General features: G+C 34.3%; 1 protein-coding gene across 1 annotated transcript; it reads left to right on the top strand.

Annotated features, from left to right (window-relative positions):
* The first annotated feature begins 7,970 nt into the window (after positions 1-7,970).
* On the top strand, positions 7,971-9,531 carry LOC110698380 (transcription repressor OFP13-like). Its single transcript, XM_021875799.1, has one exon. The coding sequence runs from the start codon at positions 8,290-8,292 to the stop codon at positions 9,025-9,027; it is 738 nt and encodes a 245-aa protein (XP_021731491.1). The 5' UTR covers positions 7,971-8,289; the 3' UTR covers positions 9,028-9,531.
* The last annotated feature ends 1,774 nt before the right edge of the window (positions 9,532-11,305 follow it).

Here is an 11,305-nt window from a genome sequence, read left to right as displayed (position 1 = left end):
TCAGAGTTTGCATTTGTTGTTAGGAGACGTATGCCACTCCGAAGTAGGAAAGTGTTGGGGTGGTCATAGTCTCGTAACAAAAGTGGAGGGGGATTTTCTCCCATGCTTTCTTCATTGGTTCCAAAAACCTCTTCCAAATCAGAATCCGAATATACAATGGAGAACTCGGGTGTGCCTTGCAAAAGTCTCCTCACGTTTCTCAAAGTCCTGTTTATCTGTGGATCAACGGGAATAAGCGGTGATTGCTTACTCTTCTGTGTCATTCATAGTCACACAATGCTAAAGAAAACATTAGCAATGACTATCACAAGTTAAACACACATAAACAAAAATAAATAAGAAAAGTATGATACATATACACACATTTAGTCTCATTCAACAATAATACATTCAATGTAACTTTGTCACCCCGGCAACGGCGCCAAAATTTGATAGACCGTCGTCGAGCCTACCAAGATAAATCCTATCTTGGTCTCACTAACTAATAGCAAGGGTAAGAAAGGGTCAAACCCAAGAGAGACATTGAATCATCCACCGAGATTCTACCGTTTAAATAAGCTAAATGAAGTCGACATTAGTTTGGTCTTAAGTAACTTCTATTAGTTCAATTCAACTAAAGCTAAGAGGAGATTAACAATATTTAGAGCAATCTAGGGCTCGGGTTACACCACTCAAATTCATCACAAATCACAATTAGCATGCAACAATCAAGGTACTTAAGGGGATAAAATAGGGGAAGTCATCTAAGGCACCCAACTACTCTCTCAAGCTAGAGGGATTACTTGAATCATAAATACAACCTACTCTCGTGGTTACAAAGAATAAAACAAGTGTTAAAGCATAATCACGATGACATAAACATTCCCTTGACTAGGAATTCCAATTCTCATGGAATTTCACGTCAATTAAGCATAAGGGAGCTAACTCAAGTTCATCTCTCGATCCTTCGTTCAGAAAACTTGGATAAATAGTCCTAACATAGGCCAAATGCAAGAACTAACAATGAAACCACTTAAGCTCAACTAATTAACACCCCACAATCACCAAATTATTACATGCAACAAGTTATTACCCAAACCCTAGAAAATTAGACTACTTAGAATCCATGGAAGTTAAAGCAATTAAATATTTCAAGCAAATCATGAACAGATTCAAACTTAGAATTAAGCTAATTAATAATCTAAGCATACAAGAATTAAGCAAGTAATTAGCAATTAAAGTGGAGAAGATAGAAAAAAAGAGTGAGAAATAGTTACTAGAAGCTTCAAACTTGAATGACAATGGTGGAACTTGTCTTCTACAATGATTGAATTCAAATTTCCAAGATTAAGAACTAAGAACTAAGCAATGATTTGAGAGTTTTTGATGTTCTAAATTATAAACTAAGAGAAAGGACTCTAGGAAATTCAATATCCGTACAAAAGAACCCCCAAAAACTATTTATAACCCCCAATTACATAGTAAACTCCGCAAAAGAAAAATTGCATGAGCTATCGGGCGCGGCCTCTCCAAGGCCTGGAGAGGCCGCTCTAAACTGGGGGAAATTGGGGCAGAATGTTCAGTAGCATGGTGGAGAGGGCTCTCTAAAAAGGTGGAGAGGCCGCTCTCCAGGTGGAGAGGCAGCGCACCTATGTTGGAGAGGCCTCTCCTCAAAAAATTCATGAATCTGCCTAAGGGATGTAGTAGCTACAGCAACAAGGTGGAGAGTCCTCTCCGCTAACATGGAGTGGTCTCTCCATGTGGAGAGGTCACGCCTCGATCAGGAGAAGCCGCTCCTTCTAATTTCTTCACTTTGCAAAGTTGAGGCAGAAACTTCTAGCTGGGCTTGGAGAGGCCTCTCCACTGATCAGGAGAGGCCGCGACCTATGTTGGAGAGACCTTTCCCCTTAAAATTTCTTGAATCTGCCAAGGGAGGCAGGAACTTTTGCATCAAGGTGGAGAGGCCTCTCCACTGACCTGGAGAGGTCTTACCATGTGGAGATGTCGTGCACCTATCAGGACAGGTCTCTCCTCCTAATTTCTTCATTTTGCAAAATTGTGGTAGGAACTTTTGGTTGAGCTTGGAGAAGCCTCTCCATTGACCAGGAGAGCCCGCGCCTAGGAAGAGGCCGCGCCACTCTATGGAGAGGTCGCTCCACTACACATCTCTCTTTCTTCTTGCCTTGGCTTCTTTCCATCATCTTCTTGCTTCCAACCTCGGTTTATCATCCTAGGAATTCAATTAGCCATCTTTAGACCTAAAAATTCAACAAAAACACTAACAACCCGTGAAGCAAAGGATACATAGAAAGTGCATGAAAATAAAGTAAAAGTGAACCAAAACACCAATCTATTAAGAAATCAAGGTTTAAACAACCTTAAAATCATATCAAATAACAAGTTAACAATGATCATATATCTATGTAGAAGGAGATGAAGAGAATGAATAGGGTAATATGAGACATAAGTTCAAAGAAGTTCGCTTTTCTGGGACGAACTTACCAAACTTCTCGCGTTGGCTATACTGGAGGAGACGAACAAAGCCAAGCAGATGAAAGAGAACTTAAAAAATAAAAATAAAAGAGGTATCATTTATAATGTGTAGGTTGAATGATATGATTAATTAATTAGTTAGTTAGATGATATAATTCATTGTTTGGATAATATGATTAATTATTAATTTGGATGTTATCTTTAAGTGTCTATCCTTGATGATATGATTAATTTATGACATGGTTATTTGTTTAGATGATATGATTAAATGTTTGGATGATGTAGTTAATTGTTTGGATAATATGACTAATTGTTTGGATGATATGAGTAGTTACTTGGATGATATCATCTAATATAGCTAGATGATATCATTTATTATGTCTATAACATCATCCATGCAATGAATGATATATTTTATTGTTTTTATGATATTTTCAATTAGTTGGATGATATCATCTATACAGGTCCGTAGAAGAGCAAGTGCAAGGTGCCCCCTTGCACAAGGCCCCCAATTTTAAAGGGCCCATTTTTTTTTTCCTATTCGTATTTAATAAAAAAAATTAAAAAAAATAATATAAAAAAAAAAAAAAAAAAAAAAAAAAAACTGTAAAGTCTCCTTGTTTCACTTTCATTATTTTCCTCAATTATTTTCCTCTCTTCATTAGAACTTCCATATTAATTTCTACAATTTTTCAAATTCATCCATCAATTCAAATTAATACTATCATAATTGCATCAATCAATTCCATGAAAAATTTTATTTCATATTTCTCCATTCAAGAATTTTCAACAGAAAAAAAAAATATATACTCAGCCAAATTCAAATGATTTTTCTTCCACAACAATGGCAATGAGCAATTAATTTTGATTTTCTATAATTATTCTTATCAAACGGTGGATTATCTTCCGTCATTCATCAATCATCTATATCTAATTCCCAATTGATACACAATCAAACAAAAACAAAAATGAATTGAATTAATTTCACTTCTTGCCCATCGATTAAAGGTAAAATTTTGACATTTTTTATTTTTTATTTATATTTTTACTGGTTTTGATGAGGTCAATTGAAGCAATTTTTTTTTTTTTTTTTGTATGGGCCTGCTGGTTTCTAATTCTTCTACAGGCCTGTATATATTATATTTATGCAGTATGTTCATCATTCCTATTATTTCACATCTAGCTGAATTTTTTTTTTAATTTTGCAACTTGGATGTTAGAATATTAATTGGCTGTTTTTTGCTTTGGCCTTTGGGTTAGAGTGTTAATTAAATTTGAAATCTTGATTGTTTGCACGGCCCTAGTATAATTGTAATCATTGTATATGTAACACTATTATTATAATTATGATATTATTATATTGTATCAGATATAATCTTTTCATCTTTTGCATATGGTTTGATATGATTTCATTGTTATATCATTGTTATACCAAAGTATTTTCATATTGTAATAGGAAATTTTGTCTGGAACTACCCTAAAGATAAGGTCGTTTGCGAATAACTACCCAATTTTTTTTATTTATTTGTTTAGAACTACCCGCAAGTTTGAAAACGTTTGGGTAGCACTACCCAATAACGTTTTCCGTCTAATTAAGACGTTACTGAGGCCTACTTTTTTCACTTTTTCCACCTGATTAACTCCCCCCAACTATCTTCTCTCCTCCTCTCTCCTCCCTAATTATTTTTCCCTCCATTCTCACTCAAAAACTCCAAGAGAAGATAATCAAGCAATTGAACGCAAATTCTTAGTAATTCAGGTAATGTTTCACACTTTTCTTTTAATTCATTGCTTGTTGTATTTGTTTACAAGTTTTAATTGAATTCAATTAACATAATTAGGGTTTAAATTAGTGATTAAGATTAGGGTTTATGGGTTCAAATAAATTTTGGGGGTTTTGATTTCTAGGGTTTGGGGGTTCAATTGAGTTATAGGTTTAAGTTATTTTGGCTTTGAGATTGAATTCAATTGCATTTTAATTACTAATTGGACATTGTAATTGGTAGGATGTCTAATTCTTCATACCACTCCGCTTTGCAATATCATCCAAACAAGTGTAATTGTGGCATTCCACCAAAATTGGAGACATCAAAGACTACAACAAACCTTGGGAGAAGATTCTTGGCTTGTAAATCTATGATGCTGCATCTGCTAGAAGAGGATGAAAATTTATCAAATGGATTGATGAAGAAACACTTGAGAGGCAGAAGGTTGTTACTTAATGAAGAAAATTTTTCAAATGGATTGATGTAAGTTTAATTGATGAAGAAAATTAATTAGGGAGGAGAGAGGAGAAGAGAGGTAATTGGGGCAGTTAATTAGGTGGGAAAAGTGAAAAAGTAGGCCCCAGTAACGTCTTAATTGGACGGAAAACGTTACTGGGTAGTGCTACCCAAACGTTTCATAACTTGCGGGTAGTTCTACACAAATTAAAAAAAAAAAAAAAAAAAGGGTAGTTGTTCATAAATGACCATATCTTTAGGGTAATTTTAGACAAAATTTCCTTTGTAATAATATATATAGAGAAATTGTGCATTGCCCAAATTATTAAGAAAAAATTGTATAATTTTCACATTATTAAGGGCCTCTTTTTCAATTTGGAATAGGGCCCCCAAAATTTTTGCTACAGCCTTGCATCTATATCATCCATTACCTGAATGATATCCTCTATTGATTCAATAATATCATTTATAAGATGGATGATATCATCTATTGTGTTTATAATATCGTTTATTGCCTGAATGATATCATTTATAGGCGGAATAATATCCTCTATTGATTCTATGATATCATCTCTAAGCTTTAAGCTAGATGATATCATTTATAGGCTAGATGATATCATTTATTGTGTCTAAGATATCATCCATTGTGTGGATGATATCATCTACAGGTTGGAGGATATCATCTATAAGCTGGGGTTGTTGTGAGACAAGCCTCCCGACTCCTGCAATAGCTTCTCAAATATTAAATATGTACATTATATCGTAATAGTTAAATCTAAGAAAAGCAAAAATATTATGTAAAATGGCACACGAAAAAAATAACAAACTTATTTCAATTCTTTATATCATATTTTATTAATATTCACCGTGCGTTGTATGAAACTTAAAGTAGTATTCGATCTAAATTTTTTCAACAACTAAATAACTAGTAGAGACCTACACATTATAAGATACGTAGATATGTTTAGAAATGATAATCTAATACTCACCCCATAATATCTAAGTACATAGTAAGATAAGATCTTTTTTTAAGTGTTTTGAATAAAAAAAAGATACATTACACTAGATAATGCCTTTACTAAAATTCTTAGGAACAACCATTTATTAATTGGATATCAATTTTGATATGATATGATAGCAAATAAGTTGGTGTCAAACTAGTACGAGTTTGATGATAATTTTAAGCTTGCTCAACTAAATGATTTGCACAGTTGTACATATAAATTTGAGCAAGAACATATATAAATGATTTTGTGTATATATGTAACTTTATTTTTAATAGAATTTACAACACGAAATTAAGGAACATTATTTATTTATTCATTATTGTTTTATAAAGGATTGTTCCTAACAAATACGAAATATTGAAAAACTAACTATAAGTTTTAATATCCAGCATGAAACTAATACGGATAATGAATTTGTCAATTTTGGTACAAAGGTGTTTCATCGATTTTCTTAGCAATAAGTTCATTACAGAGATTCCATACAATGGTCACAAGAGCTTTTTGGCGGTAATTTTTTACACCAACTTTTGTGTACAGTTGGCTACACCGTGTGGTGAGCTGATACATGCCAAGTAATCCTTGACCGACCAAATAATCCCTGATCGATCAAATAACTCCTGACCAAGTAACCCCTGATTAAGTAATCCCTGACCAACTTAGTAATCCCTGATCGAGTGAATAATTCCTGACCGATCGAGTAACTTTGTATTATAGTATTATGTAGCCAATAATATAGGTTATATGTTAACTTTGTTTTTTTTATGGGAATAAAGGATACGGTTTTATCTTGTAAGATTATCATAATATTCTTCTCATGTTTAATTATATGAGAGATCGAGTCAGTATAAGATATCGTGCCTATACATTAAAATAGTATCAATTCAAACATGTGCCACTGTTGTGTGTTGTCTTTAACCGAAATTAACTATTACATCTCTGTACTTCTCTATTCAGTCAATTGTGCATGTAGCCAGCCTGTTATCGTTAGACAATACAAAACATATCCTAGACACTAAGCATAATTCTGACCAAAAAATTATTTTTTAAATAAATTTAATCTCATCATTTTTTACTACGTATATTCTATACTTGTATCAATTTAAATAATCACAAAGAGATTAGTTACTACCGTAATAATGTTGTAACTAGAGTACGTATGTCCTAAATGATTCCGTTGTCCAATATATAATTTCATCGAATGAAATACTGACAATTGTTATATTGAGAATGGTTGAGGTAAAAAATTTCTATTATTATTAATGTGTTTATAGTAATTACTCATTGAATTTATTTAATTTGTTTAATTTAGAAAGCTAACATGACAATCTTGTATACGTACTAATTGAATTTGATCCATAATTCCTATTAATTTTTTTGTATGGCTTATATTTAAATAATAACTTATTTTTAACCTGTACACATTTGTACTGGTTGCTTATACTATTATATGAAATAAAATTAGTACTCGTATTGAGTAAATACTATAACCCTTTAAATATATGATAGCTATAAGAGGTTGAACGAGTAAGTTATAGATTTGTTCATTAGAAACCATAGAAGGGTTATTGATGCACATATAGCAGACTCTAACATTACCAACTAGTTTTAGATTTGTTCGTTAGAAACCAATAAACCATAGAAGGATTATTGATGCATAGAGCGGTGTAAATATATTAAACTTATTATAAAATCGGTCTACATAAGATTATTATTTAATACAGTACTAATTAAGTGTAAAACTCTTATCACCACAAAAGCCTCCAATAATTAGCTATGTATAGAAATATTGAAGGCAAAGGTCAAAACCATGCATGTAATGCACCTTATCAAACTTATAAATCATAGTTTAATCTCATGTACGATGCATGTTCTGCGGTTATGCCTACATACACAGCAGCTAACAAGGAATAAATCACACAAAGATATCACCTAATATAATTATTGAAACCTTATTGTAATACTCCCTTCATTCCGCAATGATATTCCTGTTTAGAATCTTTGACTTTTTAAAAATAAGAGAGAATCTTCTTAATTTCTCTCAATCTATGAGAACAAATATAGTCATGTGACATCTAGTTTGATTCGTCTTGATGAGTACATTATTAATATTTAACTTTTATAATTTTTGCTAATTTAATACTAAAAATATTTGTAGTCATAGATGAATAAAAACTTACATCGAATTACGTAAACATAAACATTATTATAAAACGTAGGGAGTAATACTTATATATTACTTACGCAATAATTATTGAAATGATATTGTAATACTTAATTAAATAATATTGATTAAGTTGACGTAGATTTTCTATAATTAAATTGGACAAATAAACTGTACTATTACTCTTCAGTTGGTGCAAACAAGCAAAGAAGCATTTACTTCCCTTATTAAATTCTTCCAAGAGAAAAAAACCTCTATTAAATCACTCACCTCTTTTTTGAGGGACCCACTACATTTCCTCTCCACCTTCGCATTCATTTTCATCATCCTTTATAACTTACTCGTTCTCAACCTCTTTATTTGCTTCTTCATTAACGAAAAACAAACAAAATTTTTTGTAAGAGCAAAAAAAAAAAAAAACACAAAAATGAAGCTTCTTCCTACAATTTTGTTCAAACCAAAAGATTGGAGGCCAATATGCACGCAACAACCTAAGACATCGTCTTTCCGAATTACGACGTTGAAGGATGATCATATCTACAAGACCATCAATTCCGTGTATTTCGACAATGAGGCGGATACAATCGAAACCCCGGACTCGTGGTTTACGAACTCATCCGAGGCAGGGAGTTTGTCTACCGCTGAGTGTGACGACACTTCGGTGGGAGAGAGGGAGATTCATTTAGAGGCGATAGTCCGCGGAGCACAACAGTCGTCCTCCGTGGACCATCGCCTGTTTTTTGACCGTGGAGAGTCAGACTCCCCGAGGTTACAGAATACTGTAACGGAAGAAAAGATGAGTTCTAGAACGGCCGAAAAGCGGCCATTTAAGAAGTCGGTAGCGATGTCGCTCGAAAGCGAGGACCCGTACGTGGATTTTAGGAAGTCGATGGAGGAGATGGTGGAGAGTTTAGGAGTTAGAGATGATTGGGAAGGGTTAGAGGAGTTGCTTCGTTGGTATTTGAAGATTAATGGAAGAGAAATTCATGGGTATATTATTAATGCTTTTGTTGATTTGTTAGCTGAAGTTAAAATCATTGATGATGATGTTAAAAATGGTGATTATAATCATGAAATTTCTAAGTCTACTACTTCTTTTTCTTCTGCTGCTTCTTCTCTTTCTTCTTTGGGTTCTTCTACATTATTAGATCCTATGATTTATTGAATTATTTTTTGTTTTAGCATTGTTTTGATTGACTTTTTTGCCCTTTTTATTGATTGTATTATTATGTAAAGTTTGGATAAATATGTATAATTTTGTAAATAGATATAGTAATATACTAATATTAATGTAATGTTTGAGAGAGTTAGATGATTAATGTTGAGATAATTTTTAATTTTTAACTGCATGAATTATAGATGTGGTTGACTAGTAGTAATATTAAATGTTGTTTACGTTGTTGGATGTGGTCAAACTGTAAGATTTTAATTTCATGACCACTGAGTTAAATTGATTGGAGAGTGGATAGTTTTGGTATCTGCAACCTCCATTAATTGTGAGACTGTTTGTGCATTGGAGTGATAGCTCAGTGGAGCCACTCTCCGTTTCCGTGGCTTAGACCCGGGATCGAGGCACACCCGGGCATTTCCACTCACATATTCCTCTTGTAATATGAAGGATTGTGGGGCCTTGCTTAACAATTAAAAAAATAAACTAAAATAAAATAATTGTGAGATGGTCCACTGTAATACTTCGTAATATATGCTAAAATCATGCGTCGATTGGTGTAATTAATGTTCATTTTAATCTAATATTTCTACTTTTAGTTATCTTATCTAACGCCCCCGCGGCGTTCGTTAGCTTTATTTTTCCTGAGTAATTACTCGTATTGTTTACAAATTTTGGGCCAAGATTATTGTTTCATATTATTTAGTACCATACCTTATATTTTGTGGTATAGATATTCATCCTGTATTTCTTATTTCTATTCTTTCCTAGTATTAGTCTCGTATGGTAATACTAGCTCTGTTTTATATTATTTGCAATGATTTGACATGAAGTGTGAATAGAAAATGTCTGATCGTTGCAAATAATATAAAACAGAGGTAGTAGTTCTTTTATTTTAAGCAGATTTATTGATTCTATACTCGTTGTATCATAGGCAGATCTACTTTAATTTGTATAATTAAATTTAATTCTTCCGTTTTTTTAGTTGCATCAATTTGCGAATTGCGGACTTCTAACAATTAAAAAAATAAACTAAAATAAAATAATTTTGAGATGGTCCACTGTAATACTTCGTAATATATGCTAAAATCACGCGTCGATTGGTGTAATTAATGTTCATTTTAATCTAATATTTCTACTTTTAGTTATCTTATTGATTAAGGGATTTTGCTCCCACCAATCGGAATGCGCCACGTGGACCAATCAGGTCCTGCCAAGTGTCCCCCAGTTGGAACAGTCAGGGCTTCCCACGTGGCACGCGCTTATTCGTCCACCTTGGACCTGTTATGTCAAGACATGTGGCATACTCCATGCCTAATGGAGAAACCGGCCACCCAGGCCCAACTTCCGAGGGAAGCCCAATCGGCCCTAGGTTTACCTAAACCTAGGATGGGCACGTTTCCCAAGGTTATAAATACCTCCCTTAATCCTCATTAAGGGGAATTACAGAAAGAGAACAGAAACATTACGGAAAAAACACATTAATTACACACAGTAATAACCGGCTGATCTCGCTTACAAAGCAGATTACCTACATTAAACACTCTCACCTAGAGAGACCAAATCACTTTAATTTCCGCATTAATTACTCCTTAATCCGGTACTAACTTGACCGTTGGAGGCGGAGCTCACAGGAGTCTCCGTTATTTTGCAGGTACAGGCGTCCGGTTCCAGTCTCGGAATTGTAACTCTCCCGCAGGACATCAGAAAACCCCGAAACATTTGGCGCCGTCTGTGGGGAGAGTACTTCTGAGATGGCATCCAAGTCTGTACCGACTCCTGAAGAGAGGCGTCCCCTAGACGACCCTCAAGTTCAGTCGGACCATAATACCGAAAGTGAATTTGAAGTTGAAGCTCATACAGCTTCAGACGGGACCCTAAGAGCCCGACGTACCCGTCATACCGAAAGGAGGGAACGGGAGCATCTTCAAACAGGAAGCGAGCCAGCAGGCGCACCGCCTGTTCGGCAACAGCCGACTGATGGGTCTGCTCCCATCACAAGGAACGAACTCATGACCTTCATGAGAGACTTCAAGGGAGAGATTCAAGAGTTGATCAACAAGAAGCCGCCTGCTCCAGTCAAGGAGCAGTCGGCCAAGAAACCCTCCACTTCACTAAAGAGGAAGCCAGTTCAAGGGCGAGAGGCGACTCCTCATCCTAAATCTAGGAAGCAGGAGCCACCTGCCCTTGATTTCACAAAATTCCGTTATCCTACAGGAAATAGGAAACCTGTTCGTCATATTCAGGCGGACGGGTCGAAGCAAACATTCACAGA

The sequence above is a fragment of the Chenopodium quinoa genome, unplaced genomic scaffold, assembly GCF_001683475.1.
Source record: "Chenopodium quinoa cultivar QQ74 unplaced genomic scaffold, ASM168347v1, whole genome shotgun sequence".
Lineage (NCBI taxonomy): Eukaryota > Viridiplantae > Streptophyta > Magnoliopsida > Caryophyllales > Amaranthaceae > Chenopodium > Chenopodium quinoa.
The sequence above is the reverse complement of the archived record's forward strand: the minus strand, read 5'-3'. Positions and strand labels throughout refer to the sequence as shown.